Source organism: Bactrocera neohumeralis, chromosome 4 (genome assembly GCF_024586455.1).
Source record: "Bactrocera neohumeralis isolate Rockhampton chromosome 4, APGP_CSIRO_Bneo_wtdbg2-racon-allhic-juicebox.fasta_v2, whole genome shotgun sequence".
NCBI classification, from domain to species: domain Eukaryota; kingdom Metazoa; phylum Arthropoda; class Insecta; order Diptera; family Tephritidae; genus Bactrocera; species Bactrocera neohumeralis.
This window is the reverse complement of record NC_065921.1, coordinates 505,843-530,029: the sequence shown is the minus strand read 5'-3', so window position 1 is coordinate 530,029 and position 24,187 is coordinate 505,843. Positions and strand designations below refer to the sequence as shown.

General features: G+C 37.3%; 2 protein-coding genes across 2 annotated transcripts; both read left to right on the top strand.

Annotated features, from left to right (window-relative positions):
• Window positions 1-217: 217 nt before the first annotated feature.
• LOC126756099 (uncharacterized) lies at window positions 218-14,501 on the top strand. Its single transcript, XM_050468933.1, has 2 exons — window positions 218-1,650; window positions 13,497-14,501. The coding sequence occupies exon 2, from the start codon at window positions 13,560-13,562 to the stop codon at window positions 14,115-14,117; it is 558 nt and encodes a 185-aa protein (XP_050324890.1). The 5' UTR covers window positions 218-1,650; window positions 13,497-13,559; the 3' UTR covers window positions 14,118-14,501.
• Window positions 14,502-16,749: 2,248 nt separating this feature from the next.
• LOC126756095 (uncharacterized) lies at window positions 16,750-18,241 on the top strand. Its single transcript, XM_050468929.1, has 5 exons — window positions 16,750-16,850; window positions 16,928-17,068; window positions 17,129-17,348; window positions 17,403-17,730; window positions 17,784-18,241. Exons 1-5 carry the CDS (start codon window positions 16,834-16,836, stop codon window positions 17,975-17,977), a joined length of 900 nt encoding a protein of 299 aa, XP_050324886.1. The 5' UTR covers window positions 16,750-16,833; the 3' UTR covers window positions 17,978-18,241.
• Window positions 18,242-24,187: the final 5,946 nt, after the last annotated feature.

The window sequence follows — 24,187 nt, the reverse complement described above, 5'->3', positions numbered from 1 at the left end:
GTAGGGTACACAACGGTCCGACAATGCCATCGCGAGCGAACATGTAGCAGAAATTGGAACGAACCGAATGCAGTAAACCTCATAGAAGAGCATCGGAGAGCACCATCAGAGAACATGAGAAGCCTTATTTGTTCTCTCGCAGCACACTGCCATAGACAACTATGACACTGCGCCACCGAATAACAAAACTAGCAGCGCACACAGAACCACAACTCATTCGGTGAAGTGCGGTACTCATTGAGGTACACGTTATTGTACGCAACTATGGACGCATGAGAGCAAACGGTGTAAAAATAAAAAAATAAAAAAGCGTATCTACTCAGACAAACCGGGCATTGCATATAAAATAAAATTGCTTTATATACTTTCATCGGGAGTTAATTGCACATGCACAAAGAAGAAGTGCTGAGTTCTGGAGGAAAATACTTGCCTTAGAAAAAATAATACATAGAAGAAGTGAAATTCAGAAAGAATTTAATAAAACAAAGTCTGTTAAAGTTTTCGTTAGTTTTTGTGCTTGCAACTACGCGCATTACGAAATAAATCGGAAGAAGAAGACGCTTAGTGAGAGTAAATAAGAGAAAAACAGATTGCACAGCCTAAAGGCCGTCTGGCTGTGGCGGCGGAGAGCTGTGACAACGAGGGCGCAAAACTTTCGAAACTTTCGAAAAGTAGTTCAAAGCGCAGGTTTTAATAGTGCGGCGATTACTTTCGTCTATCTACTCTGCTTGGCAGCGAATTCGCAAAGCAGACGGTGTGCAACACTATCAAAATAGCTAGCAGAAAATAATGGAGAGCTACTGCTAAAAGTTCACTCAGTGAAACATAAAGATCGATACCGGTGGGATAAAAATTGTGATTTAAAAAAAAAAAAATAAGTCAGTGAACAGATTAGAATTACAAAAATCGTTTAAAAAAGTGAAATATACATGTATTTGATGTAGTGTAGTGATCTATTTAGAAACATGCACAGAGAATACGACTATTCAAAATAAACAGGAAACAGCTTGTGGAAAGTAATAATAATCCAAAACATAAAAAGAACAAAATACCTTAAATTTCAATCTCCCCAAGATACCCCTTTCAACTCGAGTTACGCCGACTAATATTAACGCACTAATAACAGTAACTGGCAAAAGCAAAAACAAAATTTTGAAACAGCGTAAAAACCGTTTAGTCACAACGGAAGCGCAACAAATTCACACACGCACACGTATGTATGTATGTGCACAAACTAATAATTTTTAGCACGCGCGAAAATACTTACATACGAGTATATATGTACATATGCAGAGCAGACTCGTTCACTCTCGCTTGTGACAAATTGCGCCAACAAATTAATGTGTTTAAATACTCTCTATCGATCGAGAGTCAGAATTAATGTACAATAACAAACACATAATTACTGTATTAATTTTGAGATACCAGAGAGTAGCTTCCAATAAATAACCGGCAAGCTAATATTGGATGCGTTACTCAAACGCTCGGTGCAGGTTCTATTCGATTTGGGGTGCGTCAAGTGTTTTCTTATCAACAAAAAGTAAAAAGTTAAAACATTTATAGAGAAAAAAATACGTTATTGTGCCTTCCGGTGGAAGTGGATTTCCTAATAATTATAAAATTTTCGGAAACCAGCACCTGATACTTAAGGTGAGTACTTAAAATGATAAGGCGATATTTGGATTTTTTAATAATTATTTTTTGCCAAGATAACCAGTTGTTGTTCAGAAAAATAACATGCCGAATTAATTGAAAATGAAATTTATTACGTGTGGCATTTAAATTCTACTTCGTGCTCCGCAATAAATTATTTGGAAACGCTGTATTATCCCGATATGCCGATCTGAACAATTTCTTCGTATATTAATAATGTAATAACCTGTGCCAACTTTTGTGAAGGTATATATCATATACATATATGTACATATCTCACACATTGACGGATATTTTCAGTCAAAAGTTAACTAGGTCCGATTTGGTGATATCTGTAGCAAGATGTTGCAAGAGTTGCAAGTCGTAGAAAAACTAAAAATTAATGTTTTATGTATGATAAATATGGTAATAATGTATTGCGAATATTTTAAAGCCTTATATTTGAACACAAACCAAACAAAATTTTCATTTAATTGCTCGAATTTAGGCAATCTATTTGAATTGTGGAAAAATAACATAAAATCAGACTATGCTGAATTCATATGACGGCCATATAGTACATACATATGTATGTAGAATGTTCCGATTAGAAAACAGTATGATGTTATTAATACACATCACTAAATCGTCATTTCATCCTCTGTGTCTTTAACAGTGTGTGCTACAATACCAGATATGTATAAAGGAACAAAAACCACACATGTACATACCTATGATATATTTAGACTTATAGTATAAATGTATGTTTGTTTGGCCATGACTGCAGCAAGTTTGAAAGTATTTACAAAATTTTGAAAGCGGCAGCTGCAAATGTACTGCAGGAGAGAGAAGGTAAATTATAACAATAAAACACACATACACAGTCCGGTGCACACACTTGAAACTGATGAGCCGACAAAGAAGCTGAAAGGTATGCCTTGCAATTGACTCAAAATTGAGAAAGGCATCAAACAGTGTAGTCAGGACATTGGGTAGCCAACGGTTTAGGAGCGTGCTGCCGTAGTTAAGCGAACATGCATATGCTCAAAATACACATGGGAGTATGTGGCAGGGTTAATGTGCACGCCTGCGCAGAGAAACGCAGCGAAGCTACCGACGTCTACTGCCAGATAAGCAGATACAATGATGTTCCATTAATGAATTGGCGCAAAACAGCTGCTCATTGCTGCTTCCCGTGCTCTTCATTGCTGCCAATGGTCGATGAGGTAAAGAGTAGTGATAAAAAAATTCACCTGGCGACTTTGCCATACGTGCTTATGCACTTATTTACAAACGAACATAACATAAAACACACTAAGCACGAGGCTTATATGGCGATAGAAAGAGAACGAGATATTACTATTGACTGCCTTAAGAATTATTCCTTAATATATTTACACATATATACATACATATGTGTGTGCACTTGTATAAGCATGCGGAAGTGTTCAAATGAGCTGAAGCGGAAGGATTTTCCTTTTAATTATTTATGTGAATCGACTTCCTATGTGACTAAATAAAGAACGAACAATAATTACTCCATAAGTTACCCAACTTAACGCTTACTCTCTGTAATCTTCATTTAGAAGTTAGATATATGTATGTACTACATATATGTAGTTACATACATCTCACAACTTGATTATTTCAATGATTTCTCTTATTTGCTAAGGCAACACGATCGCCCAACAACACATATTTAAATTAAAAAGAGATGAGCATATGTGTACCATATATGTATATGCTATGTCTATATGTATGTTAAACTCAAAGAGTAAATAAATTTCAAACTATTTCCACTTTTTTTCGTATTTATAGTCAAAAGGACTTTTCGTAGACAACTTCTTTACGAATTTTCAAATTTGCTCAGAATTAAGAACACCCTGTTCTTTAAGTAAGTCGGTGAGTTTTACTACACATTTTCATATCGTATACACACTGTACATATGAATTTACAAAGCTTTCGTGATTTATGCTTTACATAATTTCACTATGAGTCACTCTTTATCTTTGATATTTTCTGCTTTACAAGGTGACATCCTGACTAAGACAGTAATTAAAAATGCACTTAAATTTGTGAAAAGCGGCAAGTAGGAAATGATAAAAACTCAAAGTTTTTACAAAGATAAATACATGTATTTTTGATAGAAACTTTATATATCTAATATTAAAAACGAATGAAAATGAGATTACCCCCACACTTTCAACAATTTGGAAAGGTGACACGTGTTACTGAAATTAATTTTATATATGTATGTACTTCTGGTATATAAGAATTGTTGTATGAAAAGTGTGCGCCGTCGTTTCTCGAGACCCATATAAAAAGAGTAAAGCATGCAAATGTGTGTTTGGGTAAAGTGCATGGGCTGGTATTTAAGCATATAATAACAAACATTCATCATGTTGGAATGCAACGTGCATCAGACGACACTCTCAACGACAGTCCCCCTTACTTACTGGTGTATCGTTCGTTGATTGATGCAATGATGATAATATTTTTAGGGAGGCTTGAAAGTGAATGCATCAGACGCCATTAGCTTTGCTGCTCTATGCGTTTGGTATAAATTTGTATTTTCGCCATACTTTCTTTTTTGTTGTCTGCTCATTTTTGCATGACTTTTCTGACTGTATGGACATTAATATAAATATTCCGCCGCCATGGGATTCAATTGAGTTGTTGCATTAACTTTCACTATGTGCTCTTTTTCTGCTTCGGAACCGATAATTTTTCTGCGCTATACTTTCGTTCCTGTCCTTTACAATTCCGTAAAGAAGGCAAACATTTCATATTGAGATATCTCATAAATATGCGGCAGTCAGCCGTCGATGCAAATGCAGACAAAAAACAAAATGAGGAAGGAAATGAGTGAAACATGTACGCTACCTTACGATTAAGGGGTCCCGGTGGTCTAGAACCCTCAAATTAAGGGTGTTTTCTGGATTTTTTTTAAGGTTTAAAAAAAGAGCAATCAATTTAAATTTTTTACAGTTTATTTATACACTTATGAAAAGTACAAAAATGTTTTTTTTATTAAATTAAAAAAACGTTTAACAATATTAAAAATGGCGTCCAAAAAAGATATCTTAAAAGATGACTTCTGAACATTTGAAACATAAAACCCAAATAAATTATTAATCAGTAGGAGTACTGCTATCGCTGGGACGACAACCAAAAAAAAATTTAAAATTAAAAAAATTTCGCGCTTTTGATGTTCAGATTCTGAAAACAGCTTTTTTGGACCAGTTTTCGATCGAAAAAAAATCGAAGTTCTTAAAATTAAAATTTGATCGTAGTCACAGCGATAGATATTGGTCTTATAAACACCATATTAAAATTTCAAGTGATTCGGATGGATAGTTTGTTTTCATCAACGGCACGGCGAAAAAAGTAGTTTTGAGATAAATGACGGACAAAGCATCCATTCATCGAGCCCCTCGACCGCGCGCTACCTGCTAAAACGGCTGTGGAAGCTAAAATAATGTGAATATCCTTATAAATTTTACAGTATATTCTTAAAGGACTATACTTTCGAACTATCAAAAAAAAAACGAATTTTTTGAAAATTCTAGACCACCGGGACCCCTTAAGTCTAGACTCGGCGAAAGATCTTTACGCGCTGTACTTACTTGGTAGCCGACGCTGCATTGCTCTACTGTCAAGTAAAACGGCGATTTTCACTCAACAGCGCGTCAGACGCTATCTTTGAAGGCGACGGACTCAACACTAAAATGCATACTCTCTTGTTTGTATTGAATTTCTAGTTTATTTTATATGGACGCTTATTTAGAAGGAGGATTTTCAAAACGGAAGGCAAAGGCGAAAAGTATAATAAGTACCTAAGATGCTGCTTTGGGCGCGATTACGTAGGGATCACCACCCCTAATAACTCACATGCATTAGTGGCGTTCTGAAAATTCGGAAACATTGGGTATCGAACGTGGCGAGTTCTTTAAATGTTTCTACTTGCCAACATATGAATTTTAACTGCATGGAGAAAATATTACACGACAAGTAAAAAAGGGCTAAGTTCGAGTGCAGCCGAACATTTTATATTCTTCCAACTTTCAAGAAGCAAAGCCGGGGAAATACCTTAAAGTGCAACACGTGAACCAGAAGATCTAAGCAAATCAATATATTGGTTATATATAACTCATACACTGACCGACATATTCGTCATAAGGTTTGTTAGAAAAACAAAAATGATTATACATATGGAGTATAAGGTAGTTGGGGGCAGTATCCACCCAATTTTACCTGTTGCTATTAACATGCCTCATATTAATAAAATATTCCCTGAGATTCAGTAAGGTGCCTCACATACCATTGATAATCATATGGAGTAAAGTAACACGGATGTTATATGTTTGTTATATGGGGGCTAGGTCAAGTTTTCGCCAGATGTTATTCATTTTAGCCACAAAGACAAACTGTAATAAGTAAAACACGCTCTTTTATTCTCATTGAGAAAACTCACATATTAGCCGAAATTTGCGGTATAGTAACCCGAAAGTTCGAAAATCTTTGTTTCATGTATATGGGAGCTAAGGGAAGTATTGACCCGATTCAACCATTCTCACACAGACATACTATTGTGAGGAAAGGATTATCTCTGAATTGTAATTATATATCCCATTTATTGACCGATATTTTCGGTCGAAAGTCAACTATACAAACTGGGGTACATTTATTCGGTACCTAGAGGCTTGTTTTGGTTCGATTTGGACAATTTTTTGCCATAAGGTGGCATACTCTAAAGGAACTATTATTTAAAAATTGTATCCTGTTACATTAATTGCTTCTTGATTTATACACTCGAAAGGAACGAATCAAATGACATTTAAAATTGTGTTTTCATCTAAAAGTGGGGGATGCTACGTCCATCGTCCCAGTTTGATTCCGGCTCCATTAACTCCCTGTCGTACCATCTCGGAGGTAAAATTTAATGTTTCTGGAGTAATTGGTTATTGATTTATTGCGCTTTAGGTAGTTTTTAACAGTACCGTTATATGTGATGGTTATCATCCAGTTTCATTCATTTTCATCCTTTCGGTTGGAGTTCATATAATATTTGCGCTAAATGAATTCGGTTTTTGTAGTTTTAGTGGTTTAAGAGATATAAGTACATATGTACATATGTATACATTAAACTTATTAGAGGGCATGCCACGCCCACTTTTTCAAAACTTTTCTCCTACAACTGTTCTTGCACTGCCTCTGTGGCAACATGTTGCAAAAGTGTAAAAATAAAATAACAGACAAACCGAATGAGAACCTCGAAATCATCAACATTCTCTATATACATACATACATATGTATGTAAATACAAAAGAGGGTGTAATTAAGTTAGCACTGATATGTATGCAAATGCACATGCATACATACATATGTACATATGTATATATATTAGTCATTGTGATCATCTCAGCGCCTTTGCTGGCGAGTGCTTATGTTTATATTTGCAATCATGAAGTGGCAAAATCGGTGTCAGCGGCCCCATTAAATTACTTATGCATACATACATACATATGTATGTATAAAAGCGGACAGCATAGGTGAAAAATTGCAAAGAACTGACTTTAAAGGGCATCCCATATACTCGTGCATACTCATATAAATATGTGTGTTTAAATCTGTCTGCTTTATTTTTGCAAATGAGAAGAGATGCCGATTACCTTCGATTATTCGTGATATTTGCAGTTGTATGTATGTATGAATGCATGTAGGTACATGTAGTAAACATTCCATTAAATATGGAAAAATTTTGTTTATTGCACATTTGCATAATTTTCTAAAACCAAGGTTGTAATGAAATTAATTTATGACAAAAGCAATTTCTGCCTTTATGTGGAGTATTTATGGGCAGATATGCCACACTGCTTCAACACATATGTACATACATACATATGTACGTGCATATTTCACAAAAGTTTAACAGCTTTGTTGGCTTTAAACTTCAAAACCTTTTTAAAATTTAATTGTGAGATTACATATGTATATGTATGTACATACATACATCTTATTTTTGAATAAGTACCTATTTATTGTCACCACAAGGAAGTCGTCAAAGTAAAAATTTACTTTTCACAGCATATAAAAAATAACAAGAAATGCTATAGTAAAGTAGGTTTGTATGTTTTATTTTTAGTTTTTGCAAAATTAACAAAACTGTCACAGGAAGCAAATAATTGAGGCTCCGCGAAGCTGTCGGCCGGATAAGCGAATGAGGCATTCACCGCATATAATACCTGTGCCTTCATTTACGTATAATAAAAATGCATAAACATGCGCTACATATGTGTAGATATGTAGCATTACATTTATGTACATACTTCGATTCTAATGTCATCGTATTTGGAAAGCTCTTCTCAAGCACCGACTAAGTTTGTAATTACTGACCAATTGCACAGTGAGTCGAAGATACTACATAAGCCAAACACGTCGAACAGCTCACTTAGAACTAGATCATTAGAGAGTGATTTTGATATTTGCTTGTGAGAATGAAAATATTAACAAAAAAATTACAGACATCGTCTCTTGTTTTATATTTTTAGTTTGTAATTACTAAGGCCCCAAACAGAACTCTCGAACCGATTGATGTGCTGAAATATTCAGTTGAGCAATGGTCAACATTCGTTCCATTCATTCTAGCATATCATTCACTTATATTGGCATGCCCCTGTATTTGTAAGCTCGAAATGATAAACATAAAGGCGGAAGCGCCGCCAGCAAATTACGCCAAACAGAAAGTGCTTGCCAAATGGCAGGAAACGCGTCATTTTCATTTTCAACAAAACATTTCATTTACGACTGGAAGAGCTGTACATACATACATACATATACATATGTACATATATACTTATCTACGGACCTATGGGCATATACTTCTACAGCTGGAAGAACGGAGGAAAAGCTACGAATTTCAAATCTTTTTAATGAACTTCAAAACTTAATAGGTGGAAATTACAATTTAAATTTTTTACGCGTTCAAGTGGATGTGTCTGTGGCTGTGGGCAGATCGTAAACAGAAGAATAAATATAAATAAAAACCAAGTGGCTTCATTTTGAAAATTCTCCCTTCCGATTTCCGAAAAAAACTTTCCCCTTGACATTCGAATGAAAGTCACAGCCGCAACCGCAGGCTGTTTAAGCGTCAAAGCAAGATATTGCAACCGGACGGCTCACTAACCGATTGCTTGAGAGCAATGCGACAGTTGTGCGGGAGGAAGTGCGTAGAATTATTACTGTTGCTTTATGCCGCAAACATACATACACACATCCACACAAGTTGATTTCCTTAAGTCATTGTTTGTTGTGTGAGTACATCCTGTCAGCGACAACCGCTGTGGAGTGCACCAGGAGTCCATATGTATGCATTTTTCAATTTTTTGCTTTCCTTCCGTAGTAGCTGTGTACTGTGCACGAGTACATTGTAAATACATAAACATTTATATACTTCAATGTCTATAAGTGCACACGTATGAACGTGTAAATCGAATGCGGGTGGTTGCTTTCGGGACTGCGGCGTGACGTGGCGTGCAACGGAAGCGTTGAAGTGCAGATGACGCGTGCCTATGCGCTTGCGCTTCCTGCAACATTAATTGTAAGGCGAGGAGGTTTACAATTTGAATAAGATTTAAATAAGGGAATCAACAAACTACAGGAAGTTCATACGCTCATATAGTATACATATGTATAAGTATATTTATGAACACATATGCAAACGTGGTTGTTTACCTTTAGGGCAAGAATAACTGTTAACTGTTCTGTTCCGTACAGCTAGGATGTAGCAAGTAATTATACTCTTGCAACATGTTGTCACATAAAACTAAGCAACATAGATATTAGGTTATATATACATACATATGTATATAAATATATGTAAATGACCAGGATGACGAGAAAAGTTGAAATCCGGTTGACTGTCTGTCTATCCGTCCGTCCATGCAAACTGTAACTTGAATAAAAATTTAAATATCTTGATGAAACTTGGTGCACATGTTTCTTGCCAAAAAAGGAAAGCGGAATTAGTATATAGGCGTAGCCGGACCAGTGCCACGCCAACAAAACGCTCTTAAAGGAAAACCTATAAAGTGCCGTTACTAAGCAGTAAATTAAGAAGTAGAACTGTACTTTGGGACAGAGAAATGCAGCAGTAAGGGCAACCTGTGGGCTGAAAACTTTGAAAAAGTGGACGTGGCCCCGCGCCTAATCGGTTTAGTAATTTTAAAATTTACTTAAAGCGCGATAAATCAAATAAATAACTACATTCGCCAGAGACATTGAATTTTACCCCCTAAAACAGCTAATGCAAAAATTAGGCGAAGGGCGTGGCACCTCCCATTTCTAGGTTAAAATGGGCAAAATCGTACAGCAACTACGCCTACTATATGAGGCCGAACTTATCACTTACTTACTTGTTTTCTTTTGGAAATCTTAATTATTTTTGCGTTGATTAAAGTATATATGTAGATATGTAAAACATATATATTAGCAAATGAAATTTTCTTACAAAATTTACTATTCTGTCTTATTGATTAAGTACTATTTTCTGTCATGTTATTTTCAACTGAGCGTGGGTTTTGTAAAATATACTATATTCGTATTAGTGCCCGATGGTGAGAAAAGGGCTCAGTACTCGTCACTTGTTTTGCTTTCGGCAGCATTTGATAATTGAGGTGAATGGCGCATGCGTGAACGCTTGAAACTTTACTTCTATCAGTTTTTTATAATATTTAAGTTTTGTGTGTTTAACGCAACGCAACGGTTGCTGGCCTTACCTCAAGAAGGAAAACGCGATGTGCGTTTTTAAATTGTCTCTTAGAGCCGTTTTCACAGTGATTAGTTAACGATTGGTTGACTATTAGTCAATGTAACCAACAGCTGTTTGTTAACTAAAGCAATGTTTTTCACAGTGCTTAGTTATAAAAATAAATGGCTAAAAGTGTGGTAGCACCGAAAACATATGATCTTGACATTACAGTTTTACAATTTATGTTTTTATTTCATATCACAATTGGTAAAAATTTCAATTGAAATGGCGACGAAAAAGATTAATTTCAGTGAAAACGACGTAAATTTATTACTTTCTATAATAGAAACACATAAAAATGTGATAGTGCAAAAAAAGCGATACTTTTACGGTAGATGCGAAAAATAAATGTTCAAAATTAGGAGGAATATACCTCGTCTTCATTTCTACCGATGAAAAAATGCTGCGTACCAAATATTCAACATGAAAAAGGAATTGAAGAAAAAGGTAGCAGCCGAAAAAAAGTTTAGCCACAGGAGGAGGGCCGCCATTGAAAATTGCACCAATGATATTGATGTAATGTTTATATAGTTTATGGAATCTGCATACGATTTTGCGAAACAAAACGGAGGATGTTATCGTTAGCATTGGTAAGAAATTACTTAATTATTCTGCTATTGAATTGGGAGACTTCTTTGTCTACATTCATGCTGTTACTCAAATACCATCATTTAAATGTATTAATAATGTACTAATGGTTTTGCAGATAAGGCAGCAAATAACATCAGTGCTATGCAATCTCAGGATGGGAGCGAGGAATTTGAAGACATTCCAACACAGCTACTACCGAAAAATTGGAGTACATACACGCCTGCAGATTTAAAAGCTCCTAAGTCTAAAAAACTAGGGAATCGTATGAAACGTTCTCGCAACCTTGCTATTTTATCTGAAACAAGAGTAACAACTCTTGATACTGTGCTAGTAGACACTCCTGACACATCTCCAATCAATTGCTGAATACTGCCAGTGGCATAAAACCTCAATGTAATCGTCAACATATGATCCGGCGACAACGCATTATTCCTAGGAAAAATGTTATGTAGAAATCGGCAGGCAAAGCGTTAAAAAATCTATACCTGTGGTAGCATGCTGTATGTATGAGCTGCAATACTTCCCATGCAGCATCTTTGCATAGGCGGAAACGCTCTCTAAAGTCCTTTTCATCATAAAGTCGAAAGAAATTAAATCGCTCCCGGATTTCTTTTTTCCGACGGAAAATTACCACTTTTAGCAGCTCTTCGTAATCGTCGTCACTGTCACTGAACTCCATTGTTGTGATCACTACTTCCCACCAAATTGCTTTTTAGATTTATTTTATTTTTCTTTTAATAAAAATAAATAGTTTGACATTCGAACAGCTGTTTGTTAACCAATCGTCAACCAATGCCCGGGAGATGAGTTAACTAATGGTTGACAATTCACTTTGAAATGAAAACCAATTAGTTATCTTCAACCATTCGTTAACTAATCACTGTGAAAACGGCTCTAAGAAACTCAAAATAAATTTCGGTACACGACATAAATTGTGTACAAACGTAATAATAATAATCGAGACTAAATTATTGAAATTTGGTATTTATTTATCTACCAAATCCATTGAAAAGTTTAAGAATTGAAATTAATTATATATTATCGCATATTTGCCTAACATCAGTACCCCGAGCGCCCAAAGTCTATGAATCGCTTATCCAAAAGATCAAAAGCTAAATGACACCTCTATTTGTTCACACGATGACAATGCTGTTGACTTTTCAGGTTTGTATCCCGTGGCTAAAATGTATTTCATGCCAAGTAAAGTGATTCATACCACACATTGTGCTACGTATTTATATATGTATGTACATACGTATGTATGTATTGTGTAAGTCTTCGATCATACGTACGTAAAATGTTATAAAAATCATGAAACCTACTTATTAGCGTTTTATGGGTTTCCATTTCCTTTAGTGATTCAGTGGAATGTCAGCTTATGTCAGTACTAGTAAGTATACACAACAGTACAGCAAGGGCAGTTAAGAGAAAAAAAAACGCAGACAGCCTACGACTTTGGGTAGGTGTCATCGTAATTTACGATTATTGCTTATTTATCAAAGCTATGTTCTCTTTGTTGGAGTTTTCTTTGCTGTTGTGGTACATTAAAGAGGGTTTCAAAGCCGGACATGTAAACAATTTAACGGTGTCCATTAAATTGAAAAGAAGAATAAAAGCTGTTTTTACAAGAAATATTTTCTTCCACTAATCAGTATACTAAATACTGATTTGATTAAAGGGTCAATTATAGAACACTCTGATATCTTCTCTTTCAACTCAGCTGAGTCATTCGTCAGGTACTGTTTTCCTGTGGTGATTGTCGAATAATTTGAATAAGTTATTGGGTTAGGTATAACTTGAAGTGTAGTTGTTTGATTTTCTTCATAGATTAACTAAGTATATTAAGTGATAGCTTGAGCTTAACATATCTACTCGTTGGTAAGTAAGAGTACTGTCGTTGTAATTACTCGATTCTAATTAAAATTTCCTGCTAAGTTATTCCATTGAGCAGCCTCAAAGCTATGAGAAAACGAGGAGTGACTACAATAGTTCCATTCAAATTAAATCAGAATTAATTAAATGTCCAAAATTTAGAAAGAGTTTGCATTAATTTGCATAATAAAATTAAATTGTGAGTCTTAATCAATTAATATAAGAGATTCTAATTTTTTCAATTCTCAAAGCTCATCTCTCCAGCAATGGAGAAGCTTCTCATCAACAATGACCGAAAAAATAATTTTCGGTCTTTTTTCGAAATAATCTTCCAAATAATTAAATGCATTAAAGTTGTTGTGCTCAGAAAGAATTCAACAATATTTATTCTTAGTGTTTTTAGATTCCTCCATTGAAATAAAAATAAAAATTATTTGTTTATTTTCTCGCTGCCTTATTAAACATAAACTTTATTTACTTTTACGAATTTCGCAATAGTTATTATTTTTAGTTTAGGAGGCACAATGTACATATTTATGTAACAGTCTGCAACAAATATAAAATAATATTTTAATTTTCTTCTCTTTACAGAAACTCGGTCTAGTGAAGAAGTTAGTAACCCACTGCATCAGAACTTGTCAATCTCCATTAACTATGCAAGTCGAGTCGAGTTTTTTGAAATACGCCGGTCGCGTGCCGCCGCTTGACCTCTCACAGGTCGACACCAATTGTCGCAATGAAAATGAGTTGCAGCATCTTTGGAGTAGCAAGACGAACTCGCCGCCGACGCTGAAACGGAGCACAGCGTTAAGACATCCCTACTTGCATCTGCCACATACACCCGCGCACACTCCAACCACGCTTGCTACCAATGATAATAATAGCAAAGGCAACAACGATACCTGCATCAGTACTAACAACAACAGAAATAGTAATTTTAACACGATCCTACCGTATCAACTGGGTTCCGACGGCCTGCCATTAGACCCGCGCGATTGGACACGCGCTGATGTTTGGAAATGGCTAATTAATATGGCGCTGTCGGAGGGTCTGGAAGTGACACCAGAGCTGCCGCAAAAGTTCCCGATGAACGGCAAGGCTCTGTGTCTTATGAGCCTCGACATGTATTTATGCCGAGTGCCGGTCGGTGGCAAAATGCTTTATCGTGATTTTCGCGTGCGATTGGCGCGTGCCATGGCGTTGCTGTCATAAATTCTGGGTATTAACACATGTATAACTTGTGAATTGGTATCAGTTATACGCATCCACCCATACACATGTACATAGGCATACATACATACATACTATATATGCAAAGATAAATATTTGTAAGTGAGGTAAATATTGGAAAACATCGCTGTCCTATTAGTTTAATGAGAATTTAAGGCACAATTCCTACTTGTATTTTTATACCAAGTGCTTGTTTTATATTTTATATATTGTTATATGTAATGAGTCCAAAAGTAAGTAGTTTTGTTAATTAGAAAATTTCAAAGATAGAAATAAAAAAGAAGGAATACGAAATTATACAATTTTCAAATAAATAAAACTGGTTCCTAAAAATAAGACACACATATTAAAAGGAAAAGCTTTTAACTTTTTTGTTTTTTTTTTATTGGGTGTATATATGGTAATTTTTAGGTTTTGAAAATGGAGCTACTTTTAATGACCTTCAAGCAAGGTACTTTGGCTTGTTTATGTGCTGGCTGAATGGAAAAGCATAATGGGCCAAAATTAGTGGTTATACAAAACGGCAAGAAGATTTAGCGTCGGTATGTTTGGATGCTAATTGCAACGGTTTGGTTTATCAAATCCACAGCCGCTTCACCGCCTCTTGTTGCAGCACAATAAGGTCTATGTGGGCCGACGACTATGCAAGTGCATAGTCATACAAATCTTTTCATGTTTAAATCTACATATGTGTGAGTGCGCCTATCAATCAAAAACGTAGCGCCCAGAGCAGAAGTGTGCGCTATGTCCATTCGTGAGGCTGTCGGCTTTTACGTGCTTGAACATTGCAAAATTAAAATAAACAAGTAAGGAAGGGCTAAGTTCGTGTGCAACCGAACCGAATACTCTTGCAACTGGCAGGAATCAAAGCCAGAGAAATATCCAAACAATTTTATATTTACATGCGCTATACATATATTGTATAACTCATATACTGACCGATTTATTCACCAATCATATGGAGTAAAGTCTGCCGGATGTTCGAAAATTCTGATACTAGTTATATGACGGCTAAGTCAAACTTTCTCCCAATTTTATCTATTTTAGGCACAAACATACACTGTTATGAGTAAAACACGTTCCGTAATTTTCATTGGGATAACATAAATATTGGCCGATGTATGCAGCATAAAGTCAAGAAGAAGTTCAAAAATCTGTATATTAGGCTCAGGGAAATATCGACCCGACTTAACCCATTTTTATGCACTGTCAGGAAAGCGTTATCTCTGAATTTGAATTGTATATGATATACATTGACTTAAGGTCCACATATTTGGTACTAAGGTGCTTGAACAGTTTTGGTTGTGCAATTTTTCGTTATAAGGTTGCATACTTAGTTATTGATTTATTGAGCTTTTAGTAGTTTTGAACAGTACCATTATATGGGCAGTGACCGGGAATTCTTAGGAGTTCTTATGATATTTGTGCAAAGTATTTTGGTTATTGTAGCTTTAGTGGTTTAGGAGATATGTACATTGCATGGACGGACGGACAGACAGACAGTCACCCGGATTTCAACTCGTCCCGTCATCCTAATCATTTATATATAGATAATCTTATATCTATAATAAGTTTTACGTGATACGTGTATAGGTGAACAAAACTATAATACTCTGTAGCAACATGTTGCAAGAGTATAAGCAGAAATAGCAATTCGAAATGTAAAAAAGTATAGAGAAAAGTAATTGAATTGTCAGATTATGCAAACGGACGGAGATTATAATAAAAGGTAATCCATGGTGCTCAGACGGCGCCTGTAAAGGGCAATGGCTGCCGGTCAAATTTGCATTTCCGGCAGTGCAACGTCAAGGAAATCATGCATGCCCAAGTATCTATGAACATTAAGGCGATTTTTCTGTAATTGGTTGGCAGAAGTACATTTACATATGTTTCTAATGCATCAAGAACACTTCGTGGAAGCAGAAATGGTTCTGGGTTGTTCATAAATCGGTGATGATATTGCTAGAAAGTTAATGACATTCTTGCATTGCTGAAATTAATTTGAGCGGGATGCCAATTTATTCTAGACAAATCTTCTATAAATGGACCGCGAATTAACTGCTGGAACAAATGACTCACAAAAGCTTAGCAAGTCTGATCGTTTTACATCTCACTCTTAAATATACATAAATACAATATGAAATTAAGCTCATCTGAAGTTAGCCATAGCTTTTATTAAATTTTGTATGTATGTAGTGTTATACAAGTAGTACATATGAATAAATTCAATTATGTCTATGTTCCAATTCACATGTAGACATATGCAAGAATTATGTAAATTAGAATAGATGCTGCGCAAATAGATAAAACTAACTGCAATATCGGGTACAATTCTGTAAATGTGTGTACACACCATCAGATCGATAATCTTGAAGCATAAATATGTTTATATGTACGTTTTACTATTTTACGATAGACATTAACAAATGTTGAGAAGCTGGACATTTTTTCAAAGACATACATATGTATACATACATATATGAGGTGAACTTTATTATTGATGCGTTTAATAGCCACGTCAGCAAACATACCATACACAAATCACAATCATTAGCATTCTTTTCAGTAAATTTCACAGAGTTGTCTTGTGTCAAGTATTTTTGTGATTTGCAATCAAAAATATATATTTTTATATGATCACAAAAATTTATTTGTATACATATTTAACTGCCATTCTTCTTTCTTAAAATACTGCCGAATGTCCTCTAAGCCGAGGTGAGTGTACAAACAAAATATTGATTTGCATGGCTGGTTAGGATTTTATTAATATGTGTTCGGGATCCGTTCTGCAGAAAACAAACCGGCAGTTTTGTCAATGATCCTTCTGCCATTAATCTCATACAGCTCAGTCCACGCACTGAGTTGTTTCAAAATGAACGAAGTCCTTATACCATGGCGAATCATAGTTCCAAGACGAACTTCATCGGTGACACGTGAGCAAGGTTCTGCAACTAGTTGTGATTTTATTTACGAAGATTTTTAAAATATCCTAGCGTTATGCATGAAGGGCCGCGTGCGGTTGCGGTTACTGAAACAGGCGAGAAACATTCTATTCACCTGGAAGAGGATAATATGCAGACGAACTTGAATCCATTCACCGTAGCTTCTCAGTGTTCTCAGGTCTTTTCGATGCCAAAGAATACCGCTTCGTCAACTAAAATTTCTGGTTTTGGAAACGATTGTTCGAGACTTATCACTACCAAGCGGTCGAAAGTATGAACAATGACAACAATAAAATATCTGATTCATCATTATGTTATCATATAGGGCTCACGTCGCCATTCCAACCAGAAGACGCGACCGATTTTTACACCGCGCAATATAGACAAAATTCCGACACGCTTCTTCAATGACGACGCCAAAACCAAAGCGGTTTCACCGCATATGAATGCGCAAACTCAAACAGAGATTAACACTAGTTGCTCCGCTTTAACACCACGCGCATATCATCCACCGTCAGTGGTACCGCCGCTACAGATTCCTCGTCGTTATGTGCCCCGCGAAACAGTTGGCGACATGCTCGACAGCTCCCGAAGACAGCCGCTCAGGGTGTTGCCGTTGCCGCGTGAAAAGAAGTCATTTAAAAATTATTCAGGTAATGCGTGCACATTTCATTACAAGTACTTCCAATTGGTCTATCCTTTACAGAATTGCGGAGCATTGCGTCTGCCCTCACTTTGATAACCGTTGTTTCTTGGCTCTTTTCGATATTCTTTGAACTGGAGGGCATGTTCGATATGTTGGGCGGCATTTTACGTTTCCTAACTAATTGGTATAACGAAGAGGAACCACCTATGACGAAGGTGGAGATGTTTGTGCAATTTGCGCGAAATTTGTGGTAGCAAAGGTGTGACCTAAGTGATGATTTATTGATGTCTATTTATTTCGATTTTTTGAAATTTAAACAAGAAATGTTAATACGTAACTAGATTTGATGACATAACAGTTAACCAAATTATTCTAATTTCGGGGTCTCAAAGTAATGGTTTTGGCTGCTAGATATGACCTTGGAAATTTGAACGCTAAATCTTAACTCCTTACTGATCATTATCATTATTTTTTACATTTTTTCTGTTTGTTCTTGAAGTTACTGAAATATAGGCTTTCCGGGGTTATAGCAACGAAAATAACTGGTCATGTGGATAACATGCAAATCTATGTATTTTTAAATTCTTCTTCTTCTTAATTGGCGTAGAAACCGCTTAAGCGATTATAGCCGAGTTAACAACAGCGCGCCAGTCGTTTCTTCTTCTCGCTACGTGGCGCCAATTGGATATTCCAAGCGAAGCCAGGTCCTTCTCCACTTGGTCCTTCCAACGGAGTGGAGGTCTTCCTCTTCCTCTGCTTCCCCCGGCGGGTACTGCGTCGAATATTTTCAGAGCTGGAGTGTTTTCGTCCATCCGGACAACATGACCTAGCCAGCGTAGCCGCTGTCTTTTAATTCGCTGAACTATGTCGATGTCGTCGTATATCTCGTACAGCTCATCGTTCCATCGAATGCGGTATTCGCCGTGGCTAACGCGCAAAGGACCATAAATCTTTCGCAGAACTTTTCTCTCGAAAACTCGCAACGTCGACTCATCCGTTGTTGACATCGTCCAAGACTCTGCACCATACAGCAGGACGGGAATTATGAGTGACTTATAGAGTTTGGTTTTTGTTTGTCGAGAGAGGACTTTGCTTCTCAATTGCCTACTCAGTCCGAAGTAGCACCTGTTGGCAAGAGTTATCCTGCGTTGGATTTCTAGGCTGACATTGTTGGTGGTGTTTACGCTGGTTCCAAGATAGACGAAATTATCTACGACTTCAAAGTTATGACTGTCAACAGTGACGTGAGAGCCAAGTCGCGAGTGCGACGACTGTTTGTTTGATGACAGGAGATATTTCGTCTTGCCCTCGTTCACTGCCAGACCCATTTTCTGTGCTTCCTTGTCCAGCCTGGAGAAAGCAGAACTAACGGCGCGGGTGTTGAGGCCGATGATATCAATATCATCGGCATACGCCAACAGCTGTACACTCTTATAGAAGATGGTACCTTCTCTATTTAGTTCTGCGGCTCGAACTATTTTCTCCAAAAGCAGGTTGAAAAAGTCGCACGATAGGGAATCGCCTTGTCTGAAACCTCGTTTGGTATCGAACGGCTCGGAGAGGTCCTTCCCGATCCTGACGGAGCTTTTGGTGTTACTCAACGTCAGTTTACACAGCCGTATTAGTTTTGCGGGGATACCAAATTCAGACATCGCGGCATAAAGGCAGCTCCTTTTCGTGCTGTCGAAAGCAGCTTTGAAATCGACGAAGAGGTGGTGTGTGTCGATTCTCCTTTCACGGGTCTTTTCCAAGATTTGGCGCATGGTGAATATCTGGTCGGTTGTTGATTTGCCAGGTCTGAAGCCACACTGATAAGGTCCAATCAGTTTGTTGACGGTGGGCTTTAATCTTTCACACAATACGCTCGATAGAACCTTATATGCGATGTTGAGGAGGCTAATCCCACGGTAGTTGGCGCAGATTGTGGGGTCTCCTTTTTTATGGATTGGGCATAGCACACTTAAATTCCAATCGTTGGGCATGCTTTCGTCCGACCATATTTTACAAAGAAGCTGATGCATGCACCTTATCAGTTCTTCGCCGCCGTGTTTGAATAGCTCGGCCGGCAATCCGTCGGCCCCTGCCGCTTTGTTGTTCTTCAGGCGGGCAATTGCTATTCGAACTTCTTCATGGTCGGGTAATGGAACGTCTGCTCCATCGTCATCGATTGGGGAATCGGGTTCTCCTTCTCCTGGTGTTGTGCGTTCACTGCCATTCAGCAGGCTGGAGAAGTGTTCCCTCCATAATTTAAGTATGCTCTGGGCATCAGTGACTAGATCACCTTTGGGGGTTCTACAGGAATACGCTCCGGTCTTGAAACCTTCCGTAAGCCGCCGCATTCTTTCGTAGAATTTTCGAGCATTACCCCTGTCGGCCAGCTTATCAAGCTCTTCGTACTCACGCATTTCAGCCTCTTTCTTCTTCTGTCTACAAATGCGTCTCGCTTCCCTCTTCAACTCTCGGTATCTATCCCATCCCGCACGTGTAGTGGTCGATCGTAACGTTGCGAGGTAGGCAGCCTGTTTTCTCTCCGCTGCGACACGGCACTCCTCGTCGTACCAGCTGTTCTTTTGCACTTTCCGAAAACCAATGGTTTCGGTTGCAGCTGTACGTAAGGAGTTTGAAATGCCGTCCCACAGTTCCCTTATACCGAGTTGTTGACGAGTGCTCTCAGAGAGCAGGAGTGCAAGCCGAGTAGAAAATCGTTCGGCTGTCTGTTGTGATTGCAGCTTCTCGACGTCGAACCTTCCTTGTGTTTGGTGGCGCGCGTTTTTTGCTGCACAGAGGCGGGTGCGAATCTTAGCTGCAACAAGATAGTGGTCCGAGTCGATGTTAGGACCTCGGAGCGCACGCACATCTAAAACACTGGAGACGTGTCTTCCGTCTATCACAACATGATCGATCTGGTTGGTAGTTTTTCGATCCGGAGACAGCCAGGTAGCTTGATGAATCTTCTTATGCTGGAATCTAGTACTACAGATAACCATATTTCGGGCCCCGGCGAAGTCAATCAGCCTCAACCCATTTGGGGATGTTTCGTCGTGGAGGCTGAATTTACCGACCGTAGTGCCAAATATACCTTCTTTGCCCACCCTGGCGTTAAAGTCGCCAAGCACGATTTTGACATCGTGGCGGGGGCAGCTCTCAAAAGCGCGCTCCAAGCGCTCATAGAAGGCATCTTTGGTCACATCGTCCTTCTCTTCCGTCGGGGCGTGGGCGCAAATCAGCGATATGTTGAAGAACCTCGCTTTGATGCGGATTGTGGCTAGACGTTCATTCACCGCAGTGAATGATAGTACTCGGCGACGGAGTCTCTCTCCCACCACGAATCCTACACCAAACTTGCGCTCCTTTATATGGCCACTGTAGTAAATGTCACAAGGACCTACTCGTCTCTGTCCTTGTCCCGTCCATCGCATTTCTTGGACGGCGGTGATGTCAGCCTTTGTCTTTACGAGGACATCAACCAGCTGGGCAGCGGCACCTTCCCAATTAAGGGACCGGACATTCCAGGTGCATGCCCTCAATTCGTAGTCCTTATTTCGTTTGCCATGGTCGTCATCAAAAGGGGGGTCTCTCATCCGAGGCTGGTTGTAGCTCTTCACTGGGGGTGTTTTTTACGTGGCGGGTCCCAAACCCAGCGCACAACCCTTGTAGGGAATGTTTCGCCTTCTCACTTTATTTAGCTCGCCTTCGAACGGATGTTCTTAGGCTACCCAGAGGATACTTGGTCAAAGACCGGAAGTAGTGAGCTGCTTGAGCCATGTGTAAAAGAATCGTTTCTGGCCACTCCCAAGTGAATGGCGATCAGAGAACTTTCCTCACTTGCGTGAACTTCTACACATGACTCCATCCTCCTTTTAAATACTTTGCTTAAATTTCGATAGGAATAATATAATTATACTTTTAAAGTCGAGGCGACAAATATATGAATACGATACTTCGTGCTCGAGATTCGAAGCCTAGGACAAGGTAAATACTTCGTATACTAAAAAATCTATAAATCCCTGTCGAAGGATTTAAATAAGAAGAAAATTGTGTTATGTGTGTGCCATGAGAACATTATGTAGCAATTCGGTTGAATTGATCTTGTTTTATACTTACTACGTACACAGTTTACACAGTTATACAATTAAGTTGGAGGAGCGTGTGGCCATTGTTGTTCATCATTGAGCATTCATACTTTGAGTTTGTTATTATCATAGTTGTAGGGTACTTTAGAACTAGTCTTTTTTACTCCAGGGTATATATATACTTAAAGCTGTTGAATGTGGGGCATTCATTATTCACTACCGCTAACACAGGAAATCCATACACACACACTAATAAGTACTCAATAGAAACGAATGAAATGATAACATTGTTCAAACAATATCATAGTCACAATGATTAGAATCACAATTATAATTGCAGTCGACTTGCTATTTTATATATTGATAGAAAGGTGGGCCAACTTGACTGCTCTACAAACTCACAATCGACCCAGATATAAAATTCAAATGCACATGAAGTAGGAACGCCCATGTTCAAATTTAGGAGGTAACAGTAATAATAATTTGGAATGTCAAATGCACCAGTTTTTATTTATTAACAACAATGACCCCAATTTAAGATTGCCCAATTATACTGTAAACAAGTAGTGGACCAACTCTTGACTCGAAAGCTGAAACTTTGTTCCATTCAAAGTGGGTATGAAAAAGCAAGAATTTCAGTATTTTTTTAAAATTTAATCTATTTATATAATAAAACAACCAGCAGTTCCTAAAGCAATCTTGCACAAATGCTTCATCCGAAATTATTTGACAGTAGATAGTAGCGTAAGTACCTGAATGAACTAATTTGATAACTGATCCGCATGCCGGTTAATTTTAGATTACTCTCTAATCCATGCGGAGTACATTTTTTATGCAAGCATGGAATACTCCCGACGTTTTGAATAACAAGACAGCGAATATCCGGAGATAACGTCTCTAATTTTTCCCCGATTCCCCTGAATTCACGCCACCGCAGCCGACCGGCAACCGCGATCAACAAGCCGACAATTGTTGGCGGAAGTATTTGCTCAAAACATTGCCCAATAAGAATAAAAAACATCGGATCTATAGAGGAGGCAAAAGACAACAACAATGAAAATTGAAAAACAATGAATATGTATACCACATATACCAGCTTAGCGGTCGGATGAGTTGAAATTGATGAGTATGAAGAGTAAATCACTTACACTTACATATAAACAGTATGCAACAGTATTATTCACACCCCCACTCTAAATCTCGGAAAGAATTCATGAATCAGCAATAAGAAAAAATCTTATTATTATATTAAGACAATGCAAAAAAGCATGTTTTTTTAAACGACATCAAAATTAATTACTATCTAATATTCACACCCCTGCAACTAAGTTCGAAATAGCGGTATCTATTTAACAGTATTTTTTTGAAATTTTTTTTCAAACAAATGACTCAATTCAAAGAACTCAAACTGAAACTTTCAGTACAGTTAGAATGGGAAACTTAAAGAGCTGTGTACTGAAGTCAGAGAAAAGGTTGTGGAAATGCACAAAAAGGATTTCGGTTACAAAATAATTTTTAAAAATTTATATATTAACCGGAGTATTGTGCAAAAGTTTAAAAAAGCAAAAGCAATTGAAAACAGAAAAAGAAGAGGGGGAAAACGAAGATTTCCGAAAGAGTGGTTTAATTTATTATAAAGGAAGTCATGAAAAGTCGTCGAATATCTACTCCAATAATTTCAGCTAAAGTAAATTCAGCATTGATATTTCAAGCCAGTCTGTCAGGCGTCGTATAAGATAGGCTGTATTTAAAAAACGCCTTAGTATGTCTTTTATTTCGAAAAAAATCAAAAACTTAGGCCTAAATGGGCACGAGAAAAAGCCACGTGGATTTTGAGCGATTGGAAAAAAATAATTTTGTCTGATGAAACTGAAATAATTTTATGTATATCCTCTGACGGCACTATAAAGCCCTGAAGGAAGCAAGGAGAAAGATATAAGGTGAATTTTTAAGTTAACCAAGTTCGATAACTTGTAGTTTTCAAAGCCCTTTTTATTGTTAAAAACTACATACGTAAATTGCTACTTTGTTTCTATATGCTGTAGAACAACTAGATGCTGCGAGGCTGTAATTAAAGCGAAAGGATGTGAATAATTTTCTTACAATAAAATCTTAGAAATAAAGGTCTTTGTGTGTCAAACGTTTTGATGAAATAATTAAAATGCAATACAATTAAATTTTCTAAATGTTATTATAAAGTTATTTTTGAAACTGCACTTTCTATGCAGAGGTGTGAATAACATTGTTGTGTAGTGTATACCCATATGCATAACTACAGGTATATAAATATAAGTACTTATGCTGTGTACTCACACCGCTCGCTCAACAGCGAAAACACGATTCACGACACCGACATTCTCGGTCACATATGAGATATTAAATAATATTTAC